This window comes from Heptranchias perlo, chromosome 21 (assembly GCF_035084215.1).
Source record: "Heptranchias perlo isolate sHepPer1 chromosome 21, sHepPer1.hap1, whole genome shotgun sequence".
Taxonomy (NCBI): Eukaryota; Metazoa; Chordata; class Chondrichthyes; order Hexanchiformes; family Hexanchidae; genus Heptranchias; species Heptranchias perlo.
In genome coordinates, this window is record NC_090345.1 from 51,407,614 (window position 1) to 51,429,706 (window position 22,093).

The following is a 22,093-nucleotide window of genomic DNA, read 5'->3' on the forward strand; positions in this document are numbered from 1 at the left end:
TTTGGAACGGTAATAGTGCGAAGGAAGGGAGCTATGTTAACATTATTAAACCCGAGGAGGAAGCATTCAGCAAGTGCGTGGCAGGATTCCATTTGGAACTGGGTTTAAAATTGAAACGAGCAGAAAAAGCTGGAACACAAACCGATTCAAACAGAAGAAAGTACATCAGCAGGGGATGAGAATAACTCGGGAGGGTGAGCAGCTCTATACCCAGCATTTGAAATCAATCTAATTGCTTCTGTTCCCTGCTGGTTAAGGACAGATACACCTTCACCAGGACAAAGCTTTCATCAATATTGCCACTTTATTGAAGCAATCCATACCACTTGCTTCATATCAAACTACACTTACAGCTTTCTGCTCCACGTATCTCAGGTTGTCCTCCTCCTTGCGCTGATAGAAACAGATGCAGACCCCCGTGCGCCCAGCTCTACCTGTACGACCAGAACGATGAATGTAGGAATCCACATCCTAAATCAGTGTTTGACAGAATTAGAACAAAGACAAACTCCTTCCAAAGACATGATATAAAGGACAGTGAATCACCTCAAACCCCGAATTACAGAATACATCAACCAACCGAGAAAATGCTCAACACTTCACTCGGGGCACCAAGGAACAAGTCTGTGCACAATAAACCAACCCCCTCAAGTCTACTCCCTACAGTTTTTGGAACTTGTGTCTCAAAACACTTTTAACATTAAGCTCCCAATTGATTAGACAACCCATGTATTAAATGTCGTTTAAACAATGTTTGAAGGAATCAGTAAGAGAATTTGACGGTGTCGAACTCGCGGAGGTGTGTGTCCTCAGGATTTCCCTGATCGGCAGTGCAGAATTACCTTTGGTGGGGAGCTCTGTATTACCAGGTCTACTTCTGGGATGTCCAAGCCCCGGGCGGCCACATTGGTGGCGACCAGGACCCCAAAGGAGCCATCCCGGAAACCTCTCAACGTGATCTCTCTCTGATTCTGTGGAATGTCCCCGTGTAGACACTGTGCGTCCTGGAGAAAACAGTACGGACTTGGTTAGGAAAACAATGGTATAGAATGAACCAATAACTGTACTGTTAGCACCAGCATTCCAGTAACAAGCTTAATCCTGGGAGGAACATTCATTACACTTTTCAACTGGGAGAACAGCCAGCACAATCGCTGGTTCTGTCTTTACAATCTCTGCAAGGAAATGTGTTGAAAACTGGTGGGTACAGGCCGGCCTCCGGGTGACACCGGGGTACAGGCCGGCCTCCGGGTGACACCGGGGTACAGGCCGGCCTCCGGGTGACACCGGGGTACAGGCCGGCCTCCGGGTGACACCGGGGTACAGGCCGGCCTCCGGGTGACACCGGGGTACAGGCCGGCCTCCGGGTGACACCGGGGTACAGGCCGGCCTCCGGGTGACACCGGGGTACAGGCCGGCCTCCGGGTGACACCGGGGTACAGGCCGGCCTCCGGGTGACACCGGGGTACAGGCCGGCCTCCGGGTGACACCGGGGTACAGGCCGGCCTCCGGGTGACACCGGGGTACAGGCCGGCCTCCGGGTGACACCGGGGTACAGGCCGGCCTCCGGGTGACACCGGGGTACAGGCCGGCCTCCGGGTGACACCGGGGTACAGGCCGGCCTCCGGGTGACACCGGGGTACAGGCCGGCCTCCGGGTGACACCGGGGTACAGGCCGGCCTCCGGGTGACACCGGGGTACAGGCCGGCCTCCGGGTGACACCGGGGTACAGGCCGGCCTCCGGGTGACACCGGGGTACAGGCCGGCCTCCGGGTGACACCGGGGTACAGGCCGGCCTCCGGGTGACACCGGGGTACAGGCCGGCCTCCGGGTGACACCGGGGTACAGGCCGGCCTCCGGGTGACACCGGGGTACAGGCCGGCCTCCGGGTGACACCGGGGTACAGGCCGGCCTCCGGGTGACACCGGGGTACAGGCCGGCCTCCGGGTGACACCGGGGTACAGGCCGGCCTCCGGGTGACACCGGGGTACAGGCCGGCCTCCGGGTGACACCGGGGTACAGGCCGGCCTCCGGGTGACACCGGGGTACAGGCCGGCCTCCGGGTGACACCGGGGTACAGGCCGGTCTAAGAACGTAAGAAAGAGGAGCAGGAGGAGGCCATACCACCCCTCAAGCCTGCTCCACCATTCAATCAGATCATGGCTGCATCTTCAACCTCAACTCCATTTTCCCGCCCGATCCCCATATCCCTTGATTTTCTTAGATTCCAAAAATCGATTGATCTCAGCCTTGAATACACTCAACGACTCAGCATCCACAGGTCTCCGAGGTATAGAATTCCAAAGATTCACAACCCTCTGAGGGAAGAAATTCCTCCTCTTCTCAATCCTAAATGGCCGACCCCTTATCCTGAGACTATGCCCCCTAGTTCTCGATTCTATAGCCGGGGAAACAACCTCTCAGCATCTTATACATTTCAATGAGATCACCTCTCATTCTTCTAAACTCCAGAGAGTATAGGTCCATTATACTCAATCTCTCCTCACAGGACAACCCTCTCATCCCAGGAATCAATCTAGTGAACCTTCGTTGCACAGCCTCTAAAGGCAAGTATATCCTTCCTTAGATAAGGAAACAAAAATTGTACATGGTACTCCAGGTGTGGTCTCACCAAAGCCCTATACAATTGCAGCAAGACTTCCTTACTCTTATATCCAATCCCCTTGCCATAAAGTCCAACATGCCATTTCCCTTCCTAATTGATTGCTGTACCTGTACGTTAACTTTGTGTTTCTTGTACAAGGACACCCAAATCCCTCAACACCAACATTTGATAGTTTCTCACCATTTAAAAAATATTCTGTCTTTCTATTCTTCCTACCAAAGTGAATAACCTCACATTTCCCCAAATTATACTCCATCTGCAACCTTCTTGCCCACTCAATTAACCTGTCTATATCCCCTTGCAGACCTTTGTGTCCTCCTCACAGCTTACTTTCCCACCTAGCTTTGTATCGTCAGCAAATTTGGATACAATACACAAGGTCCCTTCATCTAAGTCATTAATATAGATTGTAAATAGTTGAGGCCCAAGCACTGATCTTTGCCCCACTAGTTACAGCCTGCCAACCTGAGAATGACCCATTTATTCCTATTCTGTTTTCTGTTCATTAACCAATTCTCTATATGTTACCCCCAACACCATGAGCCTTTATCTTGTGTGATAATCTTTTATGTGGCACCTTATCGAATGCCTTTTGAAAATCCAAATATACGACATCCACTGGTTCCCCTTTATCTACCCTGCTAGTTACATCCTCAAAAAAACTCTAATAAATTTGTCAAACACGATTTCCCTTTCATAAAACTGTGCTGACACTGGCTAATCATATTATGATTTTCTAAGTGCCCTGTTACCACTTCCTAGAATCATAGAATCATAGAAGTTACAACATGGAAACAGGCCCTTCGGCCCAACATGTCCATGTCGCCCAGTTTATACCACTAAGCTAGTCCCAATTGCCTGCACTTGGCCCATATCCCTCGATACCCATCTTCCCCATGTAACTGTCCAAATGCTTTTTAAATGACAAAATTGTACCCGCCTCTACTACTGCCTCTGGCAGCTCGTTCCAGACACTCACCACCCTTTGAGTGAAAAAATTGCCCCTCTGGATCCTTTTGTATCTCTCCCCTCTCACCTTAAATCTGTGCCCCCTCGTTATAGACTCCCCTACCTTTGGGAAAAGATTTTGACTATCGACCTTATCTATGCCCCTCATTATTTTATAGACTTCTATAAGATCACCCCTTAACCTCCTACTCTCCAGGGAATAAAGTCCCAGTCTGTCTAACCTCTCCCTGTAAGTCAAACCATCAAGTCCCGGTAGCATCCTAGTAAATCTTTTCTGCACTCTTTCTAGTTTAATAATATCCTTTCTATAATAGGGTGACCAGAACTGTACACAGTACTCCAAGTGTGGCCTCACCAATGCCCTGTACAACTTCAACAAGACATCCCAACTCCTGCATTCAATGTTCTGACCAATGAAACCAAGCATGCTGAATGCCTTCTTCACCACCCTATCCACCTGTGACTCCACTTTCAAGGAGCTATGAATCTGTACTCCCAGATCTCTTTGTTCTATAACTCTCCCCAACGCCCTACCATTAACGGAGTAGGTCCTTAATAATGGATTCCAGCATTTTCCCAACTATCAATGTGAGGCTAACTGGCCTGTAGTTCCCTGTTTTCTCTGTTCCGTCTTTCTTGAATAGCGGGGTTACATTTGCTACCTTCAAATCCGCTGGTATCATTCTAGAATTTAGGGAATTTTGAAAGATCACAACCAATGCATCCACTATCTCTGCTAGAACCCTAGGATGTAGGCCATCAGGTCCAGGGGATTTGTCGGCTTTTAGTCCTATTAATTTCTCCAGTATTTTTTCTTTACTGATATTAATTACTTTAAGTTCCTCACTCTCATTAGACCCTTGTTTCCCCACTATTTCCGGTATGCTTTTTGTGTTTTCTACTGTGAAGACAGATACAAAATATTTGTTTAACGTCTCTGCCATTTCCTTATTCCCCATTATAATTTCTCCTGTCTCTGCCTCTTTACGTTTACTTTTGCTACTCTCTTCCTTTTTACATATTTGTAGAAGCTCTTACAATCTGTTTTTATATTTTTTGCTAGTTTACTCTCATTCTATTTCCTCTATCAATTTTTTGGTCATCCTTTGCTGATTTCTAAAACTCTCCCAATCCTCAGGCTCACTATTCTTCCTGGCAACATTGTGGCCTCTTCTTTTAATCTAATACTATTCTTAACTTCATTAGTTAGCCACAGATGGATTACTTTTCCCCTGGAGTTTTTATTTCCTCAATGGAAAATATATTCGTTGAGAATTCTGAACTTTTTAAAAAAACGTTCACCATTACTTATCTACCGTTATATCTTTTAATTTAATTTCCCAATCTACCTTAGCCAACTCGCCCCTCATTCCCAAGTAATTGGCTTTATTTAAGTTTAAGACTCTAGTTTCGGACTTAAGTACATCACTCTCAAACTCAATGTGAAATTCTATCATATTATGATCACTCTTCCCTAGAGGACCATTTACGATGAGATTACTAATTAACCCTGTCTCATTACACAAGGCAAGATCTAACATAACCTGTCCCCTGATTGGTTCCACGACATATTGTTCCAGGAAACTGTATTGAATGCATTCCAAGAACTCGTCCTCCAAACTATCTTTGCCAATTTGATCTGTCCAGCCTATATGAAGATTAAAGTCCCCTGCGATTATTGCATTACCTTTGTTACAAGTTCCTGTTATTTCTTGATCGATACTCTGCCCAATAGTATAGCCACTGTTAGGGGACCTATAAACTACTCCCACCCTTGTTATTTCTTATCTCCACTGATTAAAATTCTACTTCCTGATCTTCCGAGCCAAGATCCTTTCTCACGACTGTCTCTAACACTGGGGTACATGTCTGTCACTGGTCGGCACAGCAGCACAGGTAGGTCTCTGGATAACACTGCACCTGTTTTATTGAGGTATTCATCACCAGCTCGTTCACGTCCTTCTTTGTTTCACAGAAGATGATGGTTCGTCCGTGACTGCCGCTGTATACCTGGATGACATCACCGATGACTGCCGCTCGCTGTGACCAATGGCACGCTATGGCCATGTGCTGGAGATAAAGTAAAATAGGTTTAGGGACCTCAGCTCGCTGTAGACCTGAATCCAAGAATGTATCAGATATTGAAGCCAGCGTGTAAAGTTTCTAATATCGTATGGTATGGTCAGTGGGGATTTCAGTAAAACATAATGACAGGCCTGTGTAACGTTCATACTGTGTCCACTGGAACTCAGAGCAGCCAGCAATTCAAGTACAGACTCTGTCTTCTCAACGTGGGGAGGCGTCTGCAGGGAGCATGCTAAGCTGTATGACACCAGGGTGAAGTACTGGTGGGTGCAGAAATAGAGGTGATCAATTAGACAGCATCATACAAGAAGCACATTGTACAACGTTAAAGCAAAAATGTTTAAAGCAAAAAAAGCATTTTGATATATATTAATGACCTGGACTTGGGTGTACAGGGTATAATTTCAAATTTGCAGATGACACAAAACTCGGAAATATAGTAAACAATCTGGAGGATACTAACAGACTTCAGGAGGACATAGACACTGGTGAAATGGGCAGACACATGGCTGACGAAATGTGAAGTGATGCATTTTGGTAGAAAGAATGGAAAGAGGCAATATAAACTAAATGGTCAAATTTTAACGGGGGTGCAGGAACAGAGAGACCTGGGGGTGTACGTACACAAATCTTTGAAGGTGGCAGGACAAGTTGAGAAGGATGTTAAAAAAGCATATGGGATCCCGGGCTTTATTAATAGAGGTATAGAGTACAAAAGCAAGGAAGTTATGCTAAACCTTTATAAAACACTGGTTAGGCCTCAGCTGAGGTAGTGTGTCCAGTTCTGGGCACCGCACTTTAGGAAAGATGTCAAGGCCTTAGAGAGGGTGCAGAAGAGATTTACTAGAATGGTTCCAGGGATGATGGACTTCAGTTATGTGGATAGACTGGAGAAGCTGGGATTGTTCTCCTTAGAACAGAGAAGGTTAAGAGGAGATTTGATTGAGGTGTTCAAAATCATGAACAGTTTTGATAGAAATAAGGAGAAACTGTTTCCAGTGGCAGAAGGGTCGGTAACCAGAGGACACAGATTTAAGGTGATCGTCAAAAGAACCAGAGGCGACATGAGGAAACATTTTTTTACGCAGCGAGTTGTAATGATCTGGAATTCACTGCCTGAAAGGGCGGTGGAAACAGATTCAATTGGATAAATACTTCAAGGGAAAAAAATTACAGAGCTATGGGGAAAGAGCAGGGGATCGGGATTAATTGGATAGCTCTTTCAAAGAGGCACGATGGGCCATATGGCCTCCTCCTGTGCTGTACCTACTATGATATTGGTCTTGTGGGTGCTTGCCAGAATGTAATGATATAAATGATATAAATAGGCTCAATCACACTGTGTCAACACTGCTGTACCTCATGGTCAGTCTAAGGGATAGGTAGTTCCCCCCAGCACCAGGGAGGTCACAGAGGGAAACGACTGCCAAAATGACACAAATGTTGTATTTTTGGATTGGTTGCACTTTACTGTATGATGTCGGGAGTTTAATATTCCACTTCCAACTAATCGCCACCAATTGCTTAACAAAGCAGGAAGGTCTTCAATCAACTGTTGGTCGAGGCAAGATCTGACCAATCCTGGCTCTCCCTCCCTGGGAATCTGACCAATCCTGGCTCTCCCTCCCTGGGAATCTGACCAATCCTGGCTCTCCCTCCCTGGGAATCTGACCAATCCTGGCTCTCCCTCCCTGGGAATCTGACCAATCCTGGACTGGGCTGTCCAAATCCCCAAACAATTCCTGGGTAACCATTCTCCAACTGATTTAACTTTGGGAATCCTAATCCCAGACCCCGGAACGATTCATTATCCAACTGCAGTAATTATGGAATGGTTTTAAATGCAGGATAAAATTTCTTCAGTGCAGTGGTACTCCGTGGTCAGAGCCCCCTGAATGTGGTGAGAGCACACAGTGTGAGGAAGGCTTTCAGGAGCACTACACCACACACACAAAGCTCAACCCAGACTTCAAACTGGAGCCCAGTTTGTTTAACACTCTCTTTTTGGTTGAGCTTTGTGCTCATGAAGCAGAGGGATATTCGGTCCAGGAATGGAGGACTGTCCATTTTGTCAACATTAAACACAGCCAGGCCAGGCAGGATGGTTTGACGCAGCATCAAGCTTTCTCAATACTGCCCGACCTCCAAAGAGTACAGGATGCTGCATTAGTGGCGCAGTTTCCATTTCCCGCACCAGATCTCTCAGAGCGCCTGTTTAATGTTGAAGTGGGGACCACTGAATACCGTGGATCCACATCTATTAGGAACCAGATTGAGACTGCTCAAATTTATCTCACACAAGACCTGGGGCCCTTGAGGTCAAAGGGCAGCATCGATCCACCATTCTTGATGTATGCCGGGGTAAACAAAGCGTGCAAAAAGGGGTCAGCCCACCAAAAAATGACAATGGGGAAGTTGTGTCCAAAGTTAAAGGAATTGCTGAAGTACTTTGAATCATAGAATGATACAGCACAGAAGGAGGGCATTCAGCCAATCATGCCTGTACCTGCTCTTTGGTAGAGCTATCCATTAATTATTATTTTTTAAACAACGTTCACAAATGAGCCTTGTGGGACACCACTCATAACCTGGTCCAGTGGAGATCTCCTGCCATTCACCATAATCTTCTACCTATGAGATTACACCCAGCATAACATCCAACTGCCTATCCCATAAGATGCAATCCTTTGCAACAGTCTAAATGGCACTTTATCAAAGGCTTTCTGGGAGTTCAGGTATCTAACGTCGACTGGCCTGCCAGCATCCGCTATAGTCTGGTCACCTCCTGAAATGATTCGATCAGGTTAATGACGCAGGACTTCTGTTTTCTAAACCCCTCCTGGGGATCTCAGTAAGAACTTCCAATCCCTCCAGGGAATCGAACCGTACAATGTGCTCCAGCATCCACCATACATAAGAGCCAGAAAAGACTGCCTATAGTTCCCAGGGTGTGATTCCTTCCCCTTCTTAAATATTGGGATCTAATAGTCCTCCCTCAAGTCCAATGGAACTGGCCCAAGCCTCAAAGGAGGTACTAAATATATAATACATCTCCCAAATAAAAACAGAAAATGCTGGAAGTACTCAGCAGAAAGAAACAGTTAATGTTTCATGTTGTGACCCGTCATCAGAACTGGTCTTCAACCTGAAACGTTAACTCTGTTTCTCTCCCCACAGATGCTGCCTCACTTGCTGAGCACTTCCAGCATTTTCTGGTTTTATTTCAGCTTTCCAGCATCCGCAGTATTTTGCTTTTAATACATCTTCCACCCCCTCCAGCACTCTGGGCTATCAGGCCCAGCAGCCCCATCAGTTTTTGAGTGCCTCAATCCTGGCGACGACCATTTCTGTAACTACTTCCACTGTTTAGCGGCCCTCTACCCTCCACCACTGGATCGAGTTTAGCGGCCCTCTACCCTCCACCACTGGATCGAGTTTAGCGGCTCCCTACCCACACACCACTGGATCGAGTTTAGCAGCCCTCTACCCTCCCACCACTGGATCGAGTTTAGCAGCTCCCTACCCTCCACCACTGGATCGAGTTCAGCAGCCCTCTACCCTCCCACCACTGGATCGAGTTTAGCAGCCCTCTACCCTCCACCACTGGATCGAGTTTAGCAGCCCTCTACCCTCCACCACTGGATCGAGTTGAGCAGCCCTCTACCCTCCACCACTGGATCGAGTTTAGCAGCTCCCGACCCTCCACCACTGGATCGAGTTTAGCAGCTCCCTACCCTCGACCACTGGATCGAGTTTAGCAGCCCTCTACCCTCCCACCAGTGGATCGAGTTTAGCAGCTCCCGACCCTCCCACCACTGGATCGAGTTTAGCAGCTCCCTACCCTCCTACCACTGGATCGAGTTTAGCAGCCCTCTACCCTCCACCACTGGATCGAGTTTAGCAGCTCCCTACCCACACACCACTGGATCGAGTTTAGCAGCCCTCTACCCTCCCACCACTGGATCGAGTTTAGCAGCTCCCTACCCTCCACCACTGGATCGAGTTTAGCAGCCCTCTACCCTCCCACCACTGGATCGAGTTTAGCAGCTCCCTACCCTCCACCACTGGATCGAGTTTAGCAGCCCTCTACCCTCCCACCACTGGATCGAGTTTAGCAGCCCTCTACCCTCCACCACTGGATCGAGTTTAGCAGCCCTCTACCCTCCCACCACTGGATCGAGTTTAGCAGCCCTCTACCCTCCACCACTGGATCGAGTTTAGCAGCCCTCTACCCTCCACCACTGGATCGAGTTGAGCAGCCCTCTACCCTCCACCACTGGATCGAGTTTAGCAGCTCCCTACCCTCCACCACTGGATCGAGTTTAGCAGCTCCCTACCCTCGACCACTGGATCGAGTTTAGCAGCCCTCTACCCTCCCACCAGTGGATCGAGTTTAGCAGCTCCCGACCCTCCCACCACTGGATCGAGTTTAGCAGCTCCCTACCCTCCTACCACTGGATCGAGTTTAGCAGCCCTCTACCCTCCACCACTGGATCGAGTTTAGCAGCTCCCTACCCACACACCACTGGATCGAGTTTAGCAGCCCTCTACCCTCCCACCACTGGATCGAGTTTAGCAGCTCCCTACCCTCCACCACTGGATCGAGTTTAGCAGCCCTCTACCCTCCCACCACTGGATCGAGTTTAGCAGCCCTCTACCCTCCACCACTGGATCGAGTTTAGCAGCCCTCTACCCTCCACCACTGGATCGAGTTGAGCAGCCCTCTACCCTCCACCACTGGATCGAGTTTAGCAGCTCCCTACCCTCCACCACTGGATCGAGTTTAGCAGCTCCCTACCCTCGACCACTGGATCGAGTTTAGCAGCCCTCTACCCTCCACCACTGGATCGAGTTTAGCAGCTCCCGACCCACACACCACTGGATCGAGTTTAGCAGCCCTCTACCCTCCCACCACTGGATCGAGTTTAGCAGCTCCCTACCATCCACCACTGGATCGAGTTTAGCAGCCCTCTACCCTCCCACCACTGGATCGAGTTTAGCAGCCCTCCACCCTCCACCACTGGATCGAGTTTAGCAGCCCTCTACCCTCCACCACTGGATCGAGTTGAGCAGCCCTCTACCCTCCACCACTGGATCGAGTTTAGCAGCTCCCTACCCTCCACCACTGGATCGAGTTTAGCAGCTCCCTACCCTCGACCACTGGATCGAGTTTAGCAGCCCTCTACCCTCCCACCAGTGGATCGAGTTTAGCAGCTCCCGACCCTCCCACCACTGGATCGAGTTTAGCAGCCCTCTACCCTCCCACCACTGGATCGAGTTTAGCAGCTCCCTACCCTCCACCACTGGATCGAGTTTAGCAGCTCCCTACCCTCCACCACTGGATCGAGTTTAGCAGCTCCCTACCCTCCCACCACTGGATCGAGTTTAGCAGCTCCCTACCCTCCCACCACTGGATCGAGTTTAGCAGCTCCCTACCCTCCACCACTGGATCGAGTTTAGCGGCCCTCTACCCTCCCACCACTGGATCGAGTTTAGCGGCTCCCTACCCACACACCACTGGATCGAGTTTAGCAGCTCCCTACCCTCCACCACTGGATCGAGTTTAGCAGCTCCCTACCCTCCCACCACTGGATCGAGTTTAGCAGCCCTCTACCCTCCAGCACTGGATCGAGTTTAGCAGCCCTCTACCCTCCCACCACTGGATCGAGTTTAGCAGCTCCCTACCCTCCACCACTGGATCGGGTTTAGCGGCCCTCTACCCTCCCATCACTGGATCGAGTTTAGCAGCTCCCTACCCTCCACCACTGGATCGAGTTTAGCAGCTCCCTACCCTCCCACCACTGGATCGAGTTTAGCAGCCCTCTACCCTCCACCACTGGATCGAGTTTAGCAGCTCCCTACCCTCCCACCACTGGATCGAGTTTAGCAGCCCTCTACCCTCCCACCACTGGATCGAGTTTAGCAGCTCCCTACCCTCCACCACTGGATCGAGTTTAGCAGCTCCCTACCCTCCACCACTGGATCGAGTTTAGCAGCTCCCTACCCTCCACCACTGGATCGAGTTTAGCAGCCCTCTACCCTCCCACCACTGGACCGAGTTTAGCAGCCCTCTACCCTCCACCACTGGATCGAGTTTAGCAGCCCTCTACCCTCCCACCACTGGATCGGGTTTAGCAGCCCTCTACCCTCCCACCACTGGATCGAGTTTAGCAGCTCCCTACCCTCCCACCAATGGATCGAGTTCAGCAGCCCTCTACCCTCCCACCACTGGATCGAGTTTAGCAGCCCTCTACCCTCCCACCACTGGATCGAGTTTAGCAGCTCCCTACCCTCCACCACTGGATCGAGTTTAGCAGCCCTCTACCCTCCCACCACTGGATCGAGTTTAGCAGCCCTCTACCCTCCACCACTGGATCGAGTTTAGCAGCCCTCTACCCTCCACCACTGGATCGAGTTGAGCAGCCCTCTACCCTCCACCACTGGATCGAGTTTAGCAGCTCCCTACCCTCCACCACTGGATCGAGTTTAGCAGCTCCCTACCCTCGACCACTGGATCGAGTTTAGCAGCCCTCTACCCTCCCACCAGTGGATCGAGTTTAGCAGCTCCCGACCCTCCCACCACTGGATCGAGTTTAGCAGCTCCCTACCCTCCTACCACTGGATCGAGTTTAGCAGCCCTCTACCCTCCACCACTGGATCGAGTTTAGCAGCTCCCTACCCACACACCACTGGATCGAGTTTAGCAGCCCTCTACCCTCCCACCACTGGATCGAGTTTAGCAGCTCCCTACCCTCCACCACTGGATCGAGTTTAGCAGCCCTCTACCCTCCCACCACTGGATCGAGTTTAGCAGCTCCCTACCCTCCACCACTGGATCGAGTTTAGCAGCCCTCTACCCTCCCACCACTGGATCGAGTTTAGCAGCCCTCTACCCTCCACCACTGGATCGAGTTTAGCAGCCCTCTACCCTCCACCACTGGATCGAGTTGAGCAGCCCTCTACCCTCCACCACTGGATCGAGTTTAGCAGCTCCCTACCCTCCACCACTGGATCGAGTTTAGCAGCTCCCTACCCTCGACCACTGGATCGAGTTTAGCAGCCCTCTACCCTCCCACCAGTGGATCGAGTTTAGCAGCTCCCGACCCTCCCACCACTGGATCGAGTTTAGCAGCTCCCTACCCTCCTACCACTGGATCGAGTTTAGCAGCCCTCTACCCTCCACCACTGGATCGAGTTTAGCAGCTCCCTACCCACACACCACTGGATCGAGTTTAGCAGCCCTCTACCCTCCCACCACTGGATCGAGTTTAGCAGCTCCCTACCCTCCACCACTGGATCGAGTTTAGCAGCCCTCTACCCTCCCACCACTGGATCGAGTTTAGCAGCCCTCTACCCTCCACCACTGGATCGAGTTTAGCAGCCCTCTACCCTCCACCACTGGATCGAGTTGAGCAGCCCTCTACCCTCCACCACTGGATCGAGTTTAGCAGCTCCCTACCCTCCACCACTGGATCGAGTTTAGCAGCTCCCTACCCTCGACCACTGGATCGAGTTTAGCAGCCCTCTACCCTCCACCACTGGATCGAGTTTAGCAGCTCCCTACCCACACACCACTGGATCGAGTTTAGCAGCCCTCTACCCTCCCACCACTGGATCGAGTTTAGCAGCTCCCTACCCTCCACCACTGGATCGAGTTTAGCAGCCCTCTACCCTCCCACCACTGGATCGAGTTTAGCAGCCCTCCACCCTCCACCACTGGATCGAGTTTAGCAGCCCTCTACCCTCCACCACTGGATCGAGTTGAGCAGCCCTCTACCCTCCACCACTGGATCGAGTTTAGCAGCTCCCTACCCTCCACCACTGGATCGAGTTTAGCAGCTCCCTACCCTCCCACCACTGGATCGAGTTTAGCAGCCCTCTACCCTCCCAACACTGGATCGAGTTTAGCAGCTCCCTACCCTCCACCACTGGATCGAGTTTAGCAGCTCCCTACCCTCCACCACTGGATCGAGTTTAGCAGCTCCCTACCCTCCCACCACTGGATCGAGTTTAGCAGCTCCCTACCCTCCACCACTGGATCGAGTTTAGCGGCCCTCTACCCTCCCACCACTGGATCGAGTTTAGCGGCTCCCTACCCACACACCACTGGATCGAGTTTAGCAGCTCCCTACCCTCCACCACTGGATCGAGTTTAGCAGCTCCCTACCCTCCCACCACTGGATCGAGTTTAGCAGCCCTCTACCCTCCAGCACTGGATCGAGTTTAGCAGCCCTCTACCCTCCCACCACTGGATCGAGTTTAGCAGCTCCCTACCCTCCACCACTGGATCGGGTTTAGCGGCCCTCTACCCTCCCATCACTGGATCGAGTTTAGCAGCTCCCTACCCTCCACCACTGGATCGAGTTTAGCAGCTCCCTACCCTCCCACCACTGGATCGAGTTTAGCAGCCCTCTACCCTCCACCACTGGATCGAGTTTAGCAGCTCCCTACCCTCCCACCACTGGATCGAGTTTAGCAGCCCTCTACCCTCCCACCACTGGATCGAGTTTAGCAGCTCCCTACCCTCCACCACTGGATCGAGTTTAGCAGCTCCCTACCCTCCACCACTGGATCGAGTTTAGCAGCTCCCTACCCTCCACCACTGGATCGAGTTTAGCAGCCCTCTACCCTCCCACCACTGGATCGAGTTTAGCAGCTCCCTACCCTCCACCACTGGATCGAGTTTAGCAGCTCCCTACCCTCCACCACTGGATCGAGTTTAGCAGCTCCCTACCCTCCACCACTGGATCGAGTTTAGCAGCTCCCTACCCTCCACCACTGGATCGAGTTTAGCAGCTCCCTACCCTCCACCACTGGATCGAGTTTAGCAGCTCCCTACCCTCCACCACTGGATCGAGTTTAGCAGCCCTCTACCCTCCCACCACTGGACCGAGTTTAGCAGCTCCCTACCCTCCCACCACTGGATCGAGTTTAGCAGCCCTCTACCCTCCACCACTGGATCGAGTTTAGCAGCCCTCTACCCTCCCACCACTGGATCGAGTTTAGCAGCCCTCTACCCTCCACCACTGGATCGAGTTTAGCAGCCCTCTGCCCTCCCACCACTGGATCGAGTTTAGCAGCCCTCTACCCTCCACCACTGGATCGAGTTTAGCAGCCCTCTACCCTCCACCACTGGATCGAGTTTAGCAGCTCCCTACCCTCCCACCACTGGATCGAGTTTAGCAGCCCTCTACCCTCCAGCACTGGATCGAGTTTAGCAGCCCTCTACCCTCCACCACTGGATCGAGTTTAGCAGCTCCCTACCCTCCCACCACTGGATCGAGTTTAGCAGCTCCCTACCCTCCACCACTGGATCGAGTTTAGCAGCTCCCTACCCTCCCACCACTGGATCGAGTTTAGCAGCCCTCTACCCTCCACCACTGGATCGAGTTTAGCAGCTCCCTACCCTCCCACCACTGGATCGAGTTTAGCAGCTCCCTACCCTCCCACCACTGGATCGAGTTTAGCAGCCCTCTACCCTCCCACCACTGGATCGAGTTTAGCAGCTCCCTACCCTCCACCACTGGATCGAGTTTAGCAGCTCCCTACCCTCCACCACTGGATCGAGTTTAGCAGCCCTCTACCCTCCCACCACTGGACCGAGTTTAGCAGCCCTCTACCCTCCACCACTGGATCGAGTTTAGCAGCCCTCTACCCTCCCACCACTGGATCGAGTTTAGCAGCTCCCTACCCTCCCACCACTGGATCGAGTTTAGCAGCCCTCTACCCTCCACCACTGGATCGAGTTTAGCAGCTCCCTACCCTCCCACCACTGGATCGAGTTTAGCAGCTCCCTACCCTCCCACCACTGGATCGAGTTTAGCAGCTCCCTACCCTCCACCACTGGATCGAGTTTAGCAGCCCTCTACCCTCCCACCACTGGATCGAGTTTAGCAGCCCTCTACCCTCCACCACTGGATCGAGTTTAGCAGCCCTCTACCCTCCCACCACTGGATCGAGTTTAGCAGCCCTCTACCCTCCCACCACTGGATCGAGTTTAGCAGCCCTCTACCCTCCCACCACTGGATCGAGTTTAGCAGCCCTCTACCCTCCACCACTGGATCGAGTTTAGCAGCTCCCTACCCTCCCACCACTGGATCGAGTTTAGCAGCTCCCTACCCTCCCACCACTGGATCGAGTTTAGCAGCCCTCTACCCTCCACCACTGGATCGAGTTTAGCAGCTCCCTACCCTCCCACCACTGGATCGAGTTTAGCAGCCCTCTACCCTCCACCACTGGATCGAGTTTAGCAGCTCCCTACCCTCCCACCACTGGATCGAGTTTAGCAGCTCCCTACCCTCCCACCACTGGATCGAGTTTAGCAGCCCTCTACCCTCCCACCACTGGATCGAGTTTAGCAGCCCTCTACCCTCCCACCACTGGATCAAGTTTAGCAGCCCTCTACCCTCCACCACTGGATCGAGTTTAGCAGCCCTCTACCCTCCCACCACTGGATCGAGTTTAGCAGCCCTCTACCCTCCACCACTGGATCGAGTTTAGCAGCTCCCTACCCTCCCACCACTGGATCGAGTTTAGCAGCCCTCTACCCTCCAGCACTGGATCGAGTTTAGCAGCCCTCTACCCTCCCACCACTGGATCGAGTTTAGCAGCTCCCTACCCTCCCACCACTGGATCGAGTTTAGCAGCCCTCTACCCTCCCACCACTGGATCGAGTTTAGCAGCCCTCTACCCTCCCACCACTGGATCGAGTTTAGCAGCCCTCTACCCTCCACCACTGGATCGAGTTTAGCAGCTCCCTACCCTCCCACCACTGGATCGAGTTTAGCAGCTCCCTACCCTCCCACCACTGGATCGAGTTTAGCAGCCCTCTACCCTCCACCACTGGATCGAGTTTAGCAGCTCCCTACCCTCCCACCACTGGATCGAGTTTAGCAGCCCTCTACCCTCCACCACTGGATCGAGTTTAGCAGCTCCCTACCCTCCCACCACTGGATCGAGTTTAGCAGCTCCCTACCCTCCCACCACTGGATCGAGTTTAGCAGCCCTCTACCCTCCACCACTGGATCGAGTTTAGCAGCTCCCTACCCTCCCACCACTGGATCGAGTTTAGCAGCCCTCTACCCTCCAGCACTGGATCGAGTTTAGCAGCCCTCTACCCTCCACCACTGGATCGAGTTTAGCAGCTCCCTACCCTCCCACCACTGGATCGAGTTTAGCAGCTCCCTACCCTCCACCACTGGATCGAGTTTAGCAGCCCTCTACCCTCCCACCACTGGATCGAGTTTAGCAGCCCTCTACCCTCCCACCACTGGATCGAGTTTAGCAGCTCCCTACCCTCCCACCACTGGATCGAGTTTAGCAGCCCTCTACCCTCCACCACTGGATCGAGTTTAGCAGCTCCCTACCCTCCCACCACTGGATCGAGTTTAGCAGCCCTCTACCCTCCACCACTGGATCGAGTTTAGCAGCTCCCTACCCTCCCACCACTGGATCGAGTTTAGCAGCCCTCTACCCTCCACCACTGGATCGAGTTTAGCAGCCCTCTACCCTCCCACCACTGGATCGAGTTTAGCAGCCCTCTACCCTCCACCACTGACACCTTCTATAGTGAGAACAGATGCAAATTTTCCACCGAGTGTTTCACCAATACCTCAGTGCTCAACCGTAACTTGCTAATTCCCTCAAAGGGCCAACAGAGTCTATTCTGGCTCCCAGCACACCGGGACAAAGCTTGCTTCACCTCTCTACAGCCCTTGCTCCTAAAGCTGTTTTAGCATTTCTAATAGCTTTAGTTATCCTTGGATGTTTCCTTATTACATCCATCCTCACAATAATTTACTTTATACCTCGCAAAATGAGATTCTTAAAGGATAATTCCCTTCTAAATCTCTGAGTTTATCAGTTTAGATTTTATTTTGCCACTATTTTATCCGAGGGGCACGGGCGTAGATTTTTATACTACCGAACAGCATTCTCCAATCGACTATCTCCAAATCTGCCGAGACTTGTAAACCGAGGCTGAGTGAAACACTCACTTCCCCCTCCATCATCAAACTTACTTCAACGGTTGTAGCCGCCCTCTGAGTCTGTTTTCCAACAAGATCGACCTGTTTGTGTTGTGTTCTCATGTATTTCTTTGCAACTTTGTAGACCCAGGGTGGGCAGGTCGCAGAGAAGAGGAGGGTTTGAGGATTGTCCTTGGAATCTTATTGGGGAGAAAAAAATAGAAATTACATTTCATCATTACCAAGGTCAATGAAAAACATGCAACAAAAGCAACCGCCATAAAGGTCTAAAACGATCTCCAGCAGCAGTGCTCACACCTGCTGCCCTGCCAGCACGACTCCTCTGTCATACATGTGGGTGGAGGCAGGATCACTTGGGTGGATGCAAGAATCAGCAGCAAGAAATGGTGGCACAGTGATTTTACAAGCTTAACTAATGAAGGAATGGTCAGATTAACATGGAGGTCTCACGGGAGAGGATCAATAGCATGACGTTTGCACAATGAATGTTAAACGTCCCTGACCAGCAGCACTTCTCCACCTTCCTCAGGGGAAAGATTCTGCAGGAACATGCAGAATCTGAGGGATGTCAGGAACAGGACAGCTGGATGCAGAATAATGGTCCCGCTACCTCATCTAGGCTTGTTAACTCTATTCCAATGCTCTCCTGGCCGGCCTCCCATCTTCCACCCTCCGTAAACTCGGCCTCCTCCAGATATCCCCACCATCACAGAAACCAGTCTTCAGCCAATTCGATTCACTCCACGTGATATCAAGAAACGGCTGAGTGCACTGGATACAGCAAGGGCTATGGGCCCCGACAACATCCCGGCTGTAGTGCTGAAGACTTGTGCTCCAGAACTAGCCGCGCCTCTAGCCAAGCTGTTCCAGTACAGCTACAACACTGACGTCTACCCGACAATGTGGAAAATTGCCCAGGTATGTCCTGTCCACAAAAAGCAGGACAAATACAATCCGGCCAATTACCGCCCCATCAGTCTACTCTCAATCAGCAAAGTGATGGAAGGTGTCGTCGACAGTGCTATCAAGCGGCACTTACTCACAAATAACCTGCTCACCGATGCTCAGTTTGGGTTCTACCAGGACCATTCCGCTCCAGACCTCATTACAGCCTTGGTCCAAACATGGACAAAAGAGCTGAATTCCAGAGGTGAGGACATCAAGGCAGCATTTGACTGAGTGTGGCACCAAGGAGCCCTAGTAAAATTGAAGTCAATGGGAATCAGGGGGAAAACTCTGCAGTGGCTGGAGTCATACCGAGCACAAAGGAAGATGGTAGTGGCTGTTGGAGGCCAATCATCTCAGCCCCAGGACATTGCTGCAGAAGTTCCTCAGGGCAGTGTCCTAGGCCCAACCATCTTCAGCTGCTTCATAAATGACCTTCCCTCCAACATAAGCTCAGAAATGGGGATGTTTGCTGATGATTGCACAGTGTTCAGTTCCATTCGCAACCCCTCAAATAATGAAGCAGTCCGAGCCCGCATGCAGCAAGACCTGGACAACATCCAGGCTTGGGCTCGTAAGTGGCAAGTAACATTCGCGCCAGACAAGTGCCAGGCAATGACCGTCGCCAACAAGAGAGAGTCTAACCACCTCCCCTTGACATTCAACGGCATTACCATCGCTGAATCCCCCACCATCAACATCCTGGGGGTCACCATTGACCAGAAACTTAACTCGACCAGCCATATAAATACTGTGGCTACAAGAGCAGGTTGGAGGCTGGGTATTCTGCGGCGAGTGACTCACCTCCTGACTCCCCAAAGCCTTTCCACTATCAACAAGGCACAAGTCAGGAGTGTGATGGAATACTCTCCACTTGCTTGGATGAGTGCAGCTCCAACTCAAGAAGCTCGACACCATCCAGGACAAAGCAGCCCGCTTGATTGGCATCCCATCCACCACCCTAAACACACACTCCCTTCACCACCGGCGCACCGTGGCTGCAGTGTGTACCATCCACAGGATGCACTGCAGCAACTCGCCAAGGCTTCTTCGACAGCACCTCCCAAACCCGCGACCTCTACCACCTAGAAGGACAAGGGCAGCAGGCACATGGGAACCACACCACCTGCACGTTCCCCTCCAAGTCACACACCATCCCGACTTGGAAATATATCGCCATTCCTTCATCGTCGCTGGGTCAAAATCCTGGAACTCCCTTCCAAACAGCACTGTGGGAGAACCTTCACCACACGGACTACAGCGGTTCAAGAAGGCGGCTCACCACCACCTTCTCAAGGGCAATTAGGGATGGACAATAAATGCCGGCCTTGCCAATGACACCCACATCCCATGAACGAATAAAAAAAAAATTCAACCAAAACTCTGCTGCCCGTATCCTAACTCGCATTAAATCCCGTTCTCCCATCACCCCTGTGCTCGATGACCGACACACTGACTCCCGGACCAGCAATGCCTCGATTTTAAAATTCTCATCCTTGTTTTCAAATCCCTCCATGGATTTGCCCCTCCCTATCTCTATAACCTCCTCCAGCCCTACAACACTCCGAGATTTCTGTGCTTATCCAATTCTGGCATCTCCAATCCCCGATTTCAATCCCTCCACCATTGGCGGCCGTGCCTTCAGCTGCTTCGGGCCTAAGCTCTGGAATCCCCTCTCTAAACCTCTCTCTCCTCCTTTAAGACGCTCCTTAAAACCTACCTCTTTGACCCAGCTTTTGGTCACCTGTCCTAATGTCTGTAAGTGGCTTGGTGTTGAATTTTGTTTGATTACGCTGCCGTGAAGTGCCATTGAACTATGTTAAAGACATTATATAAATGTAAATTGTTCTTGTACATTGTCCCAGAGCAGGTATGCAACATAAAGTTCTCTCTGCCCAAACAACGTGCTATGGTACAGGCTCAGGCTGTTTCAAATACAATGCATTTATTCAGAACAAAACACTAACAGTCAAAGAACATAAGAAATAGGAGCAGGAGTAGGCCATTCGGCCCCTCGAGCCTGCTCCACCATTCAATAAGATCATGGCTGATCTTCGACCTCAACTCCACTTTCCCGCCCAATCCCCATATTCCTTAATTCCCTTAGATCTCAGTCTAGAATATTCTCAACGACTCAGCGTCCACAGCCCTCTGGGGTAGAGAATTCCAAAGATTCACAACTCTCTGAGTAAAGAAATTCCTCCTCATCTCAGTCCTAAATGGCCGACCCCTTATCCTGAGACTATGCCCCCTAGTTCTAGACTCTCCAGCCAGGGGAAACAGCCTCTCAGCATCTATACTGTCAACCTCCTCAATCTTATATGTTTCAATGAGATCACCTCTCATTCTTCTAAACTTCAGAAAGTACAGGCCCATTCTACTCAATCTCACCTCATAGGACAACCCTCTCATTCCAGGAATTAATCTAGTGAACTTTCGCTGCACCGCCTCTAATGCAAGTATATCCTTCCTTAGATAAAGAGACCAAAACTGTACACAGTACTCCAGATGTGGTCACACCAGAGCCGTATAAAATTATAGCAAGACCTCCTAACTCTTATACTCCAACACCCTTGCAATAAAGGCCAACATACCAAGTGCAGAAACAAAGAGGCTCGTGGGAAAGTGTAGTGACCCACCTTTTTTGTACGCAACTCCCAGAATATCCTCCACCTGCTCAGCAAAACCCATGTCCAGCATCTGGTCCACTTCATCAAGGACGACATGCTTCAGTTTAGACAGGTCGATCTTCATATTCTGCAGATGGTCCCTGATGCGGCCGGGTGTCCCCACCAGAATATCGATGCCGCTGCGAATGCTGTCCACTGAAAGACAATTCAACCGTAACTCTCATTGTACACCTCATCCACAACTGGACCAGGAACATTCCTCAAGTTAGTACCACTCTAGAAACAACACTCATTATTCACCCAGGCTTCAGACACAGTTCAGCAGTCAACAATTAACTACTTTAAAGGGGCTACAAAATGGAACTAGTCGGCACACTGTATTCAAAATGGCCGTTCACCATTTTGGGTTCATTTTCAGCCCTGGCTGATGAGACGGTCGTCTCTTCTGTCTGCTGGTTGTAAGGAAGCAATGTCACGACTGGAATGGGGGTCATTGCCCAAGGTTGGGGTGTGGCATATTGTTTGGGTCAATGTAGAGGGAGCTTTACTCTGTATCTAACCCGTGCTGTACCTGCCCTGGGAGTGTTTGATGGGACAGTGTAGAGGGAGCTTTACTCTGTATCTAACCAAGCTGTACCTACCCTGGGAGTGTTTGATGGGACAGTGTAGAGGGAGCTTTACTCTGTATCTAACCCTGTACCTGCCCTGGGAGCGTTTGATGGGACAGTGTAGAGGGAGCTTTACTCTGTATCTAACCTGTGCTGTACCTGCCCTGGGAGTGTTTGATGGGACACTGTAGAGGGAGCTTTACTCTGTATCTAACCTGTGCTGTACCTGCCCTGGGAGTGTTT

The 22,093-nt window shown here is 51.1% G+C and overlaps 1 protein-coding gene across 1 annotated transcript in view; it reads right to left on the reverse strand.

The window, feature by feature from the left end:
* Window positions 1–22,093, reverse strand: part of ddx21 (DEAD (Asp-Glu-Ala-Asp) box helicase 21) — a 49,510-nt gene that overhangs the window by 15,926 nt on the left and 11,491 nt on the right. Inside the window, exons 6-10 of the mRNA XM_068002650.1 lie at window positions 21,252–21,437; window positions 17,701–17,846; window positions 5,516–5,665; window positions 843–1,004; window positions 352–471 (exon numbers count right to left, since the gene is read on the reverse strand). Of these exons, the coding sequence (XP_067858751.1) occupies window positions 352–471; window positions 843–1,004; window positions 5,516–5,665; window positions 17,701–17,846; window positions 21,252–21,437 (764 nt within the window). The remainder of the gene's footprint in view (window positions 1–351; window positions 472–842; window positions 1,005–5,515; window positions 5,666–17,700; window positions 17,847–21,251; window positions 21,438–22,093) is intronic.